This window comes from Lampris incognitus, chromosome 11 (assembly GCF_029633865.1).
Source record: "Lampris incognitus isolate fLamInc1 chromosome 11, fLamInc1.hap2, whole genome shotgun sequence".
Classification (NCBI taxonomy): Eukaryota; Metazoa; Chordata; class Actinopteri; order Lampriformes; family Lampridae; genus Lampris; species Lampris incognitus.
The window spans coordinates 27,395,458-27,410,417 of NC_079221.1; the positions used below are offsets into that span (position 1 = coordinate 27,395,458).

A 14,960-nucleotide genomic window follows, 5' to 3' on the forward strand; every position below is an offset into this window, starting at 1 on the left:
GGAAAGGAGCCATCCAAATGTGATGAATGCCATTCTGTTGCATTAATTCACTGAACAGCTCACTGGTGAATGTTGGGCCATTATCAATGAACAGTGTGTCAGACACTGCATGATTTTGCCTTGTTCTCCAGATCATGATCCATTCTTGGCCACCAGACGTAGGATCTTGCAAGGCTTTTCATCTTGCAAGGCTTTTCATCCGAGATGCACCTGGGTGAGTCTCATGTACTTCCTCCACAATCTGTGAATGGCCAGGGGGAGGTACGATGACCCTCAAACCCCAAAAGATGCCGCCATCCTGCAGACTCAGTTCTGTCTTGCGTTTAGCATAAGGCCTATTCCTCTCCTTCCACAACACTGGGCCAACCTTGTAAAAGGAAAGTCTCCACTTGGGTCAGAACTGGGGCCCTCTCTGTCCACTGCTTGATCTGGGTTGCCTTTACAGGTGTCTCTGACAGCCTCTCCAATGAAAACATAGTCTCTGGCAGCACATATGTAGTAGCAGGTGTCTCAGGTAAAGGTAGTCGACTCAGCGCATCAGCGTTTGCATTATCCTTACCTGCTCTGTACACTATAGTGTACTGGTAGGCTGACAATATGAGAGCCCAATGCTGTATCCTGGCTGAGGCTAGTGGTGGGATACATCTGGTCTCACTGAACAGGCTCATCAGGGGTTTATGGTTCGTATAAGTTGTGAATGCACATCCATAGAGGTACTGATGAAAGCACTTGACACCAAGAACAATAGCCAAACCTTCTTTTTCCAGCTGTGAATATCCCTTCTCAGCTGCTGTCAGCATATGTGAAGCAAAACCGATAAGCTTCTCTGAATGGTCCTCCATTACATGTGAGAGCAAGCCCCAACTCTGTAGGGTGAGGCATCACATGAAAGGGTTATCTCCTTGTCTGGGTCATAGTGAACAAACAGCTTAGCTGAGTGGAGGAGGTCTTTCCCTTCCTTGAAAGCTTCCTCCTGCTCTTCACCCTTCTGCCACTCAGTGTCATTGTGAAGTAGCTTGTACAGCAGGGCCAAAATCTTTGTTGAGAGGTCAGGGAGAAATTTGCCATAATAATTCACTAGGCCCAAAAATGATCTGAGTTCATAGGCGCTCTTGGGGCTTTGGGCCTCCTTGATAGCTCTCCCTTTGTCTTCCACTGAGCAGAGAGCCCCTCAGCTGTTATCTTGTGTCCCAGGTAGGTCTCACCCGATGCCAGGAACACACTTTCCGTGTTTCAATCGCAGCCCTGTGTCTGAGAGCCTCTTAAGCACCTGTTCTAAGTTTGCCAGATGCTCCTCCTCCGTGGCCCTCGTGATCAAAATATCATCAAGATACACTGCTACAAGCAGAATACCTTGCAACAAAGTGTCTATTGTCCTTTGGAAAATGGCAGGACTGGATGCCACTCCAAACACCATCATCATCATCATCATCATCATTATCAGTTCTGTAAACTATGGAGGTCGTAGGAGCACAGCTGATGCCTCAACAAGTCTCTTCCACCATTTCCTATCCACCGCAGCTCTCCCCGCCTCCAGTACACTCATCTGTAGCCATTCTCCGATGTTGTTTACCCAAGTTTTTCTCGGTCTCCCTCTCTTCTAAGTCCCTTCTACCTGGCCTTGCAGGATGTCCTTTGCAAGTGTCCTTTCTGTTCGGCAAACGTGCCCAAACCAGTTTAATATCCTTTTTTTTTTTACCATTGTTAGTAAACTATCATGGTGACCAATAGCTTCCTTAACTCTGTTCAGCACTTCAGTGTTGGTGACGTGCACTGTGTATGGGATTTGCAGCATTCTTCTATATGCTCTAAGTTCAAAGGCTTGTATTTTTTTCTCCATAGCTTTTGTTAGGGTCCAGGATTCTGCGCTGTATAGAAGAGTTGCTTATGATGGTGCAGAGCAGTTGCATTTTTGACTTCATTCCAAACACCAGGCGATTGTATTTGAATAATCGCTTGTGAGTGTTGATTGTGATGTACTCTTTTGAATCCTCATTGAGCAGCAGCTGTTGATAAGTGTGGCTCATTTCCAGCTTTGTGAATCGCTTACCCCCTGACAGGGTCGCAAACAAGTCATCCAATCGTGGCAATGGGTACTCCTCCAGCTTAGAGACGTGATTCACTGTAAGCTTCTAGTCCACACATATCCTTGCCGTTTTGTCTTCCTTCAAAACTGGAACAAGGGGAGCTGCTCACCTTGAAAACTGGACGGGCTCAATGACACCCTGCCTCTGTAAACATCCCAGCTCCTCCTCGACTTTGCCTTTCATGGCATAGCGCACCAACCTGAGCTTGAAAAACCGTGGTGTGGCCTCAGGGTGGACATTGAGTTTCACTGTTACGCCCTTCAGCGTGCCCAGCTCGTCCCTGAAAACATCATGTTACCGCTGCAGAGTGTCCTCTGTTGTGTGTGCATACTTAATTTCATGGCAGCTGAGTCGGATTTTGCGAAGCCAATCCCAGCCCAAAAGACTGGGCCCACTGTCCTTGGCTATCACCAGCCTTTCTGACCTTCAGCTAAAATGTCCACATATACCACCCGTAAATGAGGTATGGGCTGCCCCATATTGGTCCTGAATTTGAGCTTTGATGGGCTGATGGGAGGCAGGTTAGACATCCATATCCTCGTGTAGGTCTCCACACTGATGACTGATGCAGTGGCCCCCGAATCAATGTCAAACATAATGTCCTGCCCACTGACAGTGACTGGCATAATAGGGTTCAGGTGGCTCCTCATCCGTTTCCAATCCAAACATGTTGTACGCACACACCAATTCTTCTTCTGCTTCTTCTAGGTGGTGTGTGGCTGCCTGAGCCTGCTAAGCTTTTCCCTGCCCAGGCTTACCCTTACCCTTTGAACTCCTGCACATTTTAGCTAAGTGTCCCTTAAGGGTCTCAAGAGGTTATGAACATGTCAGACAGTGTCTTTGAATATGCAGTCATTTGCATAGTGTGGCCCTCCACACCGAAAACATTCCCCTCGCTTCGAGTGTTTACCAGTCTCTCTCCTGACCCGGTGCACTGTCGCTGTCTGCCCCCCCCCCCCCCATTTCCCTTCTGGATAGCTTTATTGGCAGCCATCTCCATACCTTGGGAAATCTCAAGGGCTTTCTTGAAAGTCAACGGTAGGGTTTCCCCTAGCAGGTGGTGTTTCCCCTAGCAGGTGGCGTTGTATGGCGTAATTATTAATGCCACATACCAATTAGTCATGGCGCATGTCATCCAACACTGCCCTGAAATCACAGTGCTCTAACAGTTGCCTCAGTTCGGCTACAACGTTGGCTACAGACTGACCTGGCTTTCTGAAGAGGCTGTGAAATCTAAACCGTTGGATTGTGGTGGTTCCCCACGAGCTTGACCAGTTCATCGTATGGAATTTCCCCCAGTTTCTGTGCTGTGGCTAAATTTCTTAACAGCTTGTAAGTCTTTGCCCCACACGTACTCAGGAGAATAGAGCGCTGCTTAGCCTCCTCAGCAATTCCATTAGCAAGGAAAAGTGTCCAAACTTTCCTCATACTCCGTCCAGACCTTGTTGCCCACCACACATTCACCGATAGTCCCAAATATAGCCATCTGATCGCGAGTCTCCTGTACAGTCACCGGTACACTGTTCCTCTCATCCCTGCCCGGTTCCTACGTACTAGCACACTGTAGCCTAGCTCAAGCTAACGGCAAAAATGGGGACGACACATCCGGGGGCGGGGGCGGGGGGGGACAGGTTACTTCTAAAAAGGACCACTTGCAAACTTCATGCTCCAAGATCAACTTTATCTAGGCTGGGCAAAAACAATACTTTTACACAGAGGAAATTGAATTAAAATCAGAACACCTGTCCATTATCACATCTAAGCTTACCTGGCCAGTTGCTGAGGAGAGTCAAGTCAATTTTATTTGTAAGCCCATAATCACAAATTTGCCTCAGTGGGCTTTACAACATCCTGTCCTTAGAACCTCCCGTCGGACAAGGAACAACTCCCTAAAAAAAAAAAAAAAAACTTTAACAGGAAAAAAACAGGAAGAAACCTCAGGGAGAGCAACAGAGGGAGCTCTCTCCCAAGATGGACAACGTGCAATGAATGTTGTGTTTACACAATTTACAAAATACAACAACGAAAGAGGATAACATAATTATAATGGAATTGTAGGATATGTGAAGAATATGATGAGGAGGGTGCCAAGCAGTGTCCAGATGTCACCTAGGCCCTGAGCCACGCGACCACCATCACCATGTAGACCAGACAGGAGGACAGACTACACATCACACAGGAGAGACTCACATCACACCATTCACATACACAGCGGAAGAGACAAGATAAAACATTAGCCACACATTGGAGTAAGAGACGGATAAAACATTGAAACAGGATAACAAAATTATATGGATTTACAAAATATATTTTTTTTAAAAGTGTCCATAGACTTTGAAAAATCTACTTCAGAGATTTAAAAAAAAAGAATTGGATGGAGAGCCCTCCCTAATCAACCTCAGGAAGTTAACTTTCCAAAGCTAATTGACTCTTTCTGACATAGGGCTGCATGATATATCATTACAGCCTCGCATCCTCACATCACGGATGAGCAATAGTCACATCGTGAGACATGCGATGTGAAGTAAGGCAAGTTAACTCAAACACCTCATACTACAACTTTTTGCTGCTTGATACAAAAGGAAAACTCATTTTCCTCAACTGATCTACAAGAGAAGTCTGTCTGATAAAGCATAATTTACTCTGATTTGATGCTTGGAAGTTGGAACGATTTCATTTCTCGCTCAATTTTGGAAAAATGACACATCGAAGTGTTCATCTGTTTCTCCTCTTGTGATGTAATCGTCATTACATCCATGGGCACCGTGGTCAATCAATGGATCGGGCGGACCAAATCATAAAAATTAACATTCTGATTAATAGCGGATGAGTTGCGGGTAGGTGAAATATTCCATCATTAATGAGGAAAATATTAATTACATTCTCTAAAATGTGAACATATTTTAAGCTTCTTTTTTTGTCTGGCACGAATTAGATGACCAGACTCTCTTTGCGCCAATTAAGGCATCCATTTTTCATAAGCAGTAATGGAGGCAAAAAATATGCGAGAGAAATTTAAAAAAGAAGGATTAAAAAAAAAAGGAAGGGCAGAAAAAGTTCCGTGTGGGAGCGGTTTAGCGAAATACTTAACCATGAAGAGTCAAGTGATGGATATGTAATATGCAAAAGCTGGGAAGCACTGTATGTATATAATAGCCACAAAAATATCTCAAACATCGTGTAATATGTTACCATATCATCACGCTTAAATATATCCCACTGAGAAATAATGGCAATGTGTGATTGAGTGTGGGTCTCTAAATCGGAGAACATAATTAGTTCGGGTGGGAGGCAGATGGATGATTTATGTGTACACGCGGATTCAGATGATATCAGAGCTGGTCCGTGCATCACTATTGTCAGCCATCGCTTCACGTTGTCTGTCTGGCTCCATCTCCTCTTCCCGTATGAATGGCGAAATAAGGCACGGTTCTCTTTCCACAATTTCCGAAAAACTCCCCTACAAAATCACCCCAATCATTCTAGGATGATTAATTCTTTTCAATTAGAGCTATTCAAGTCATCTGGTGAAAATTCATATCGCGATACATATCGCAGAAAAAAACAAAAACATTTCAACGTGAATTTTTTCCCAATATTGTGCAGCCTTAGACTGATGTTCTGATTGGGATTTTGTTTGAAAGGCATACCTTGGTTTATTTGTCCAAGGAGAGGCTTGCGTATTGCATGTTTAATGTGTGTGTGTGTTTGTGTGTATGTGTGTGCGTGTGCGTGCGTGTGTACGTGTGTGCGTGCGCGCGCATGTGTGTGTCTTTATGAACAGCCTGGTGTGCTGTATGTGTTAGCGTGTTGGGCTGAGGTAGATCCACGGTTGCTGGCGGTTTCAGCTCAGATAAAAGGGGCCTTTCTCCCACTGTTGCCCTCAGCCAGGGAGCTGCTTTTACTTGCAATTACTCTTCGAATGTGACTTTCCTGCTGAGCACTACCGTGGTGACACCTTAATAAATTGTGTGTGTGTGTGTATACACTGCGGGTGCACCACTTGTGTGCGCTAAGTTTTATAGATGGTTTGTATTAGGCTGATAATTCATTGTTATTCATTCCTAGACAGGCGCTGTCTGCTGTAGACCATGTTTCTGTTGTTTTTCTCTGTGATTTAGGCTAAAAGGTGCCACGGTAATACTAGAAGCAAACCTTTTATGGCACTGATTTTATTCATATTATTTTGACTGGCATTTGTGAAATGCAATAATAGTGAGCATATGAGTGTGCGCATGCTTAATTTTCCACCAAATTGTCTAAAAGCCTTGTCTAGGGTTTTAAAAAAGTGTGTGTGTGTGTGTGTGTGTGTGTCTGTGTGTGTGTGTGTGTGTGTGTGTGTGTGTGTGTGTGTGTGTGTGTGTGTGTGTGTGTGTGTGTGTGAGACAGGCACCACCGTCCATGGTCAGCACAGAACAGAGGCAGCATGCTGAGCACATATTCCTCTCCTTCAGGAAGTCCAAATCCCCTTTTGCTGTTTGCAAGCACATCCTAGGTAAAAATGTTTTTCAACTTTTGAAAAATATTTTTTTTAACCTGTATCTATCCATGGAGAGCTGATTAAATGATACAATTGCATTCATAATGGGGAAGGAAAAAAAATCACACCTTGGGAATTGCCCAGCACAACCACAGTTTTCTACTGTTTGCTAATGAGGCACTCCAGCTGGGTGCCTTGCTCAAGAGCACTACTGTGGTTGATAAAAAGCTGTACTTTTTTTTGTACAAATGTATTTTCTGCTGTCACCCAACTCCACCACCTTCAACCTCTCTCCTTCTCAACCTTCTGTTCATACTTCTATCCTAACCTCCTACCCATTTATCTCCTTTTTCTCCACATTTTCTTCCTTCCCTCTCCTGATTTCCCTCCTTATCTGGCCCCATTTCTCCCTCCCCTCTCTCTCTTCTCCCCTCCTCAGAGACCAGTAAGGTGGACTATGTGCTGTTCGAGGCAGCCACAGCCATCATGGAGGCTGTGGTGCGGGAATGGATCCTGCTGGAGAAGACCAGTATCGAGTCTCTGCGAACATTCCTCCTCACCTATGTCTTACAGAGACCAAAGTCAGTCAAGTTTTTGTACTGCTTGTGTGTGTGTGTGTGTGTGTGTGTGTGTGTGTGTGTGTGTGTGTGTGTGTGTGTGTGTGTGTGTGTGTGTGTGTGTGTGTGTGTGTGGTTGGTTGAGTCTATGTTTGTAATTACACATGCCATCCAGTGGTTACCTTTTATCCAAAGTGCTTTGCGCTGGCAGTGTTTGCGCCATACTTTACCCACTGAGCTACACTGCGATTTGAACCGCTGACATTGGCAGGTTTTGTTTTTTTTTTTGTTTTTTTTTTTTTTTGCCCCACACTCTCACCCTTTTTGGCTGGATTGGACCAGCGGGGCCACCACTACAAATACAAATGTCGCTGATTGAGTGACTGACTGAGTGATCATGTTTGACACGTTTGGGCCGCTGGATCAGGTGACCGACCACGTCTGAAGTTACACGATTGGTCGGCCGAGTGCCGAGAGGCGTGAGGAAGAGCACACAGTTAAAGCCCCCAAAATAACAATCACTGACAAAACAAATACTGATGAATTCACAAAAGTATTGCACAGCTTTTGCAGCTGCTAAACCTGCACAAATAACACAAAGAAACCATGTAATTCTCAAAGCACTCACAAAGGGTGACATGTACCCATAACTACGCTGGCAAGCAAATAGCGTCTTGGTGCTCTGGTGCTATTTGCACATATTTATATTAGGTAATATGCATACATTTTGCACAAAATTGGCCCTTTTCTATGCAAATGAACCTCATTGCAAAACGCCAGTGCTAATAGCCACATGCAGTTAGATTGAAAATTATTGGCGTCCTCAGAGAGTTAGTGGTAACTTAAGCGCAGACTTTCCAGTGATCATGGCCTCAGTGATTGTAGCCAAGCAAAGTCATTGTTATGCCAGGCATGCTCTTGAGCAGATATTTCGAAAGAGAATATCACTTTTTGATTTAACTGAGACTGAAATTATTTGCAGATACATATTGCCAGGTCAAACAATTCTTGCTATACTTGATGACATCAAGGAGGACATTGAACTGCCTATTGTGTTCTTGGCGCAAAGTCACCATTTATACTTTGCTACATTGCAATCAATTACAATCAGACACAAAACAAGGGAAAATTGCAATCGGCCGCAAAACTTCACAGGCGTGCTTATGCTGTAATATCATTAGCACAATACCTTTTGTGAATCGGACCTTGAGACGGAGCAGATATCAGTTGCAAGTGATGCTTAGTGATGGGGCTATCAGCGGCCACAATCCATTCTTTGTGAATTCGCCTTTCTTAGAAAAACGAGAGATATTTGCAAATAGAAACAGATGAAGGGGGGGGGGTAAGCTAATTAGAATAGTTATAATTACAATTAAATTAAGTTCTCTTTTAAATCAAACATCCCAAGATGTGAGTGGAAAGTATTGTTCTTGCAACTGCATTTCTAACCTTTTTTTTTTTCTTCAAACGTAGCTTAACCATGTCATGTGGTATGCTACTTCAGTACACTTTAACAACAAATATTACTGGGACCACTACAGAAAGTTGCAGATGAAGATGAATGTTTAATATCCAGGAATTCACATTATAGACACTACCACTGACTATCTCTGTAACAAATTGGCCACAATTTCAGACATTGACCATACACAGCCATATACTAGGTTTTGATGAAATCTTTTTTTTTTTCTCCTAAAACTATTGTAAACTAAGAAGAGGCTCAACTGAACACCTCAAATGTACCAAAACACATGCTTGTTATCCTGGTAATATGATAATTTCAGCTTCATCTATTCCTAGGCTAACTGCAAGTTTTGAAGAACGGTGTCTGCTAAATGTTTAAAATGAAAAAGTGCACATCAGACACTGCATTAGCTTGCACAGGGCCTTATCTGCCATCTCGCTCTCTCTCTCGCCCCCCCCCCCCCTCTCTCAGTTTACAGAAATATGTGCGTGAGCAAATTCTGCTTGCTGTAGCAGTCATAGTGAAAAGGGGCTCCTTGGACAAGTCCATCAACTGTAAGGGCATCTTCCACGAGGTCGGCCAGCTCATCAGTAGCGGCAATCCTACAGTGGTAAGAGTGTGAATTGCTGACACAGGATTTAACATGAAGTATCACAGGACACTTAAACAAAAAGACTGGTCTCATTTAAAAATGTGGTATGCACCACTGGAAACCTCTGTTCAAAGCAGACTTGAAACATTTCCTTTCTACTAGCCTTTTGTTTGGGTCTCTCTGTGTTAGTGTATGTGTTTAAGCATGTAGGTTTGGGTAGAGCAATGGTCAAAACTGATTTTTTTTTTCTTCAAAAAAATGTCCTTTGATACCTTATTCACTTACTTACTTTTTGTTAAAACACTTCTATCTATATGTATATAAAGCGAGAGTGTATGTTTGTATGTTTGCTTAAAACTCCAGAAATACTCAATGTAGAACAAAAACAAAGGTATCTTTAGAATCAGCACTTTCTTAGGATTGTGCAGTTCAAAAAATATTTCAAAAACCAAGTAAAAATTTTGATTTATTTGCGAAATTGAGTTTATTTTGTGGCATTTGGGGCGGCGGCAGCGTATTTGCGGCAATTAATACACACATTAGCAAAGAAGCTTGATGAATGAGTTTAAAATTATGACATTTGATAATTTTCATTAATAAGATTCGTTTATTTGACATTCGTTTATCACATGTGTCATATCATAAATGATCCTATATTTCATCATTGCTTATATCGTAAAGATAAGATCGTGTTGGTTGTTTTGGTGAGAACATTTTCCCCGGGCAATGCCGGGTACCTCTGCTAGTCATACATAAATGATATAGCTAGGGTCCAAGCAAATTGTCATGGTACTATACCAGTGACCCATGGCCACCTTATCAATAGCTTGTTGCAGTGTTGGTCCGATATTGATCAATCCATTAAGTGCCCTCTCTAAAATAGCGTCAATTAAATGCCTCTATCGTAAATTTGATTTTGAGTACTGTAGCTTAGCCATGCTAGCAGCCAGGGGTGTGCTAGGCTACTGTGGTACCCTGAAGTAAGAAAATGAGCTGTGGCAGATTTATCCATTGCAATTGATCTCTGTGAATGTTCTTGTAAAATGTGGCATAAATCAAAAAACATTTATTCGTTTCGATCTTCTATTTTGTCTCTTCAACGACACTGTGAATCTTTGATTTATGAATGTGAAGGATAAATAAATCTCCACAGCATTGCCTTCTTTTGGCAGAACAGACAACAACCCTGTTCATCACATGCTTCTGTATGTGATGAACATACAGATGTTCATCACATACATATTGCTGATGAACATCCATTGTTCATCAGCAACCCATGACCACCAGGATGATGAACAGGTGGTCACCTGAAGTGGAGGAGGCTCTGAAGGACTGTTGAGATACCAGATTATCAGAATCAGAATACTTTGAGATGCTTAATCACATGAGTAAGGACATTGGTGGTCTCACCCAGTGCCTAATGGATTATTTGTATATATATAATATACACTGATGAGCCAAAATACGCCCACCTCCCTAATATGCTGTTGATCTTCCATGTGCCACCAAAACAGCACTGGCCTGCATAGGCATGGACTCTACAAGACCCCTGAAGGTGTCCTGTTGTATCTGGCAGAAAAACATTAGCAGCAGATCCTTCAAGTGCTGTAAGTTGTGAGGTGGATCGGACTTGTCAGTTCAGTTCATCCCACAGATGCTCGATCAGATTGGGATCTGGAGAATTGGGAGGCCAGGGAAACACCTTGAACACTTCATCATTTTCCTCAAACCATTCCTGAATGTGCAGTGTGGCAGGGTGTATTATCCTGGTGAAAGAGGCCACTGCCATCAGTCAAGTCAAATTTACTTATAGAGCACATTTAAAAACAACCCACATTCATCAAAGTGCTGTACAGACCAGAGCAGATAGCTAAAACACAAATAGTAGAAACACCGACATAGACAAGAAGGCACATAGCTTGTAGGTACAAATAAACAACACATTGACATAGGCGCAAACCAGAAATCAGCCACATCCGGAGGATTCAAACACCAGAGATTATAAGTAAGTTTTCACCCAGGGCTTAAGAGTCGATGGAGGGGGCAGATCTTATATGGAGGGGGATGCTGTTTCACAGTCTAGGAGCTGCAACTGTAAGGGCCCTGTCACTTCTGAGCTTAAGTTTAGATCACGGACAGTCAGGAGTCCCAAGTCAGCCGACCTGAGGGACCTGGAGATGGAATGGAGCATTAAAAGGTCTGTGATGTAGGAGTGGGTCAACCCATTTAGGGCTTTATAAACAAACAGGAGAACCTTAAAATCAATTTTGAATCACACAGGCAGCCAGTGAAGAGAGGCCAGTATAGGGGTAATATGGTCTCTCTTCCGGGTACCTGTCAGGAACCTGGCTGCAGTGTTTTGGACCAGTTGCAGGTGAGACAGGGATGACTAACTAATCCCAATCTACATGGAGTTACAGTAGTTCAAGTGGGTGGATATGAAAGTGTGGATGACTCTCGAGCTCTTTAAAAGAGAGAAACGGCTTGATTTTGGCAATAGTACGAAGCTGGAAAAAACTGGCTTTCACAACTGCATTAACTTGTTTGTCAAAATTGAAGGGGGAATCAAATATCTCACAGTTTTTGACATGATTTTTGACAAGGGTGGACACATTTCCATGACTGTTGGTAAACACTTTAACAGAGTGTGTGTGTGTGTGTGTGGGGGGGGGGGGGGCAAATAGGACAACTGCAGATTTGCCTTCATTTAGCTTTAGGAAGTTTTGTGCCATGCAGCACTTCATGTCCTCAAGTCAGTTCAAGAGGCTGACTAGATTGGGCTGATTGTTTGGTTTCAGGGGGAGATAAAACTGAGTGTCATGGACATGCCGTATTTTCGAAAAATTTGACCGAGGGGAAGCATGTGTATGGAGAACAGAATGGGACTTAGGATAGAACTTTGTCGGATCCTGCTGGAGAGTAGCTGGGGGAGAGGAAAATTGACCTATGTTAATGGAGAAGCATCTGCTTTTGAGGTAGGATGTGAACCATTTCAAGGTAGAGCCATCAACACCAATACTATATTGGAGACAGTCTATTAAAATGTCATGATCCACAGTTTTGAACGCTGCACTAAGGTCAAGAAGAATTGTTCTAATGGTACAGTTACTGGAGTTGGTGGAGAGGAGCAGGTTGTTGTACACTTTCAGCAAGGCAGACTCTGTGCTATAAGCCTTAAATACCTGACTGAAATCTTTCCAAGATGTTGTTTCAGTGTCAGTTGGGCAGCAATTAAATGAGAATGACCTTTTTGAGGACCTTTGATAAGAATGGAAGTTTAGAAATAGGTCTGTAGTTACTAGGTAAGGTAGGGTCTTAGATGTTTTTTTTTTCAGGAGGGGCTGGACACACTGTGCTTGAAACAGGTTGGAACAGTACCAGTGGCCAGGGAGCTGTTGATAATGGAGAGGATGCTGGGCCTGGCTATGTCAAAGACATCTTTCAGGAGGGCGGTAGTGACAGTGTCATGGGGGTAGGATATAGTTTTCATGATGGAAACAATCTTTGTAAGGGTGGGTAGCGGGATAAGTTGGAAACAGTCCAATTTAGAAGAACTGACCAGTGAGACAGCTAAGTCGTGGGTTGGGGGGGGTGTTTCTTTGCACTTAGCAGGGGCCACATCAAAGCTGGTACTGGGGGCGGGGCAGATGACAGAATATATGGTACTGAATTAGACCTTGGGATTATGAATTGTTGGAAATTAGGTCAGAAAAATATTTTGCTTTTGCAGCCTTAACTGCTTCTTGATATTTGTGAAGATTGTTTCTCAAAATTTCAAAGGAAACTTTAAGCTCATCATTCTTACACTTTTGTTCAGATATTCTGCACTCCCTCGTCATGGCTCTGGCGGTGTCATTAAGCCAAGGCAGATGGTTAGGCTTAGGCTTTTTCAATTTAAGGGGAGCAACTGTATTCAGAATAGAAAAGCAGGTGATATTAAATAAGGAAGTGAGTTTCTCAGTACTGAGATGGGGGGGGCCTCAGTAGTGTAGGTATTGGGATAATAATAATAATAATCATTCCATTTATATAGTGCTTTTTTAGACACCCAAAGCGCTTCATCTATGAGACCCTCAGAGTTGACTAATGGGCAGAGTTAATGTAGTGAGAGCAATGTACAGGGAGATGAGGTTTAATAGAAGAGAAAGGCAGAGATGCATTAAATATGACAACACTAGGGTGTCCAGGTGGTTTGGCGATCTATTCCGTTGCCTACCAACACGGGGAGCACCGTTCGAATCCCCATGTTACCTCCAGCTTGGTTGGGAGTCCCTACAGTCGCTGTACTAGCGCCTCCTCTGGTAGGTCGGGGCACCTATTTGCGGGGGAGGGGGAACTGGGGGGAATATTGTAATCCTGCCACACACTACACCCCCCTGGCAAAACTCCTCACTGTCAGGTGAAAAGAAGCAGCTGGCGACTCCATATGTGTCGGAGGAAACGTGTTGGTCTGCAGCCCTCACCAACCTGGCAGAGGGGGTGGAGCAGCAACCGGGATGGTTCGAAAGAGTGGGGTAATTGACCGGGTACAATTGGGGAGAAAAAAAAAGGGGGGGGGTCCAAAAAAAAAAGAGAACACTGTGATCTGACAGAGAAGAATCAATTATATCCACATTGCAGATTGGAAAACCAAATGATAAGACTAGGTCAAGTGTATGGCCTAGCTTGTGAGTAGAACCAGTGGTAAGCAGAGCAAGATTAAAAGACTCAATCAGATATATAAAATAATTTGCGAGAGGCTTAGTGGGACTGCAAACATGAATATTAAAATCACTAAGAATCAGAACTCAATCAAAGTTGGGCATAGTGTTTGAAAGGAAGTCCGCAAATTGAGTGATAAAGTCTTTAAGTATTTTTGGTGGCCGATACACAAGAGCAATTAAGAGGGGATTGACCAGGTCCACTTTAATTAATTGCACCTTGAAGCTGGGGAAATAAGAGTTCAGTAGGCAGCAGTTAAAATGTTAACTGCCGCCTACTGAACCCTACCCCATGGCCATGATGACAGCAGCTAGACCCCCTCTGCACCCAGAGGGTCTAGGCATGCTAAGAAGGTTAGTCATCTGGACAGAGCTCAACAAGTGGTGCAAGCTCACTAGCGTTCATCCAGGTTTCTTTCACCAGTAGAAAATCCAGTCCATGGGCCATGAAAAAGTCACTGAGAATAAAAATCTTATTGGATAAGGATCTCACACTGAACAGAGCCACTTTAACCTGGATAGCAGTATAATCTGATAATGGCTCCCATGCCAGAGGGCAGAGATTCTGGAGGACTATACCACCCTGCTTCACAGTTAGCCTGGCAGGGAACCCACAGGGCAGCGGTCCAGCATCCAGGTCTGTGTCTGGGATAATCGGTCGGAGAGAGGCATACCTGGTCTCAAGGGAGCGCCCAGGAATCAAGTGACAAGGTCGACCAGGTCCAACATCATCGAGCTGACTAAGGTGGGCCAGTGCCAAGTGAGAGCTGACAAGATTCCTCAGTTTAACTGAGGCGCCTACACATTTACTCCTGTCTCCTGGCTCGTTTCCTATGATGGTAGATGCAGGACTGAGCATATATACCTTCCGGTAGTTGGGGAAAATAGAGAGTGGTGAAAGCTTCTTTGTTTGGGATTCCGAGCTTGTAAGTCCATGACAGAGGCTCAAATATTTAGTAGTGTTTGATGATCGTAGACAATCGTGGCTTGCACATCATCCATACGCAGAGACAAAAACAGAACAAGGACAAACAAAAATGGCAACAGGCTATGATAAACAGCCAAACACAGCGGCACAG

General features: G+C 43.7%; 1 protein-coding gene across 1 annotated transcript in view; it reads left to right on the top strand.

Annotated features, from left to right (window-relative positions):
- The window catches only part of xpo4 (exportin 4), a 94,949-nt gene that overhangs the window by 7,911 nt on the left and 72,078 nt on the right, over positions 1-14,960 (top strand). The window contains 3 exon segments of the mRNA XM_056289502.1: positions 6,477-6,582; positions 7,007-7,148; positions 9,061-9,199. Of these exon segments, the coding sequence (XP_056145477.1) occupies positions 6,477-6,582; positions 7,007-7,148; positions 9,061-9,199 (387 nt within the window).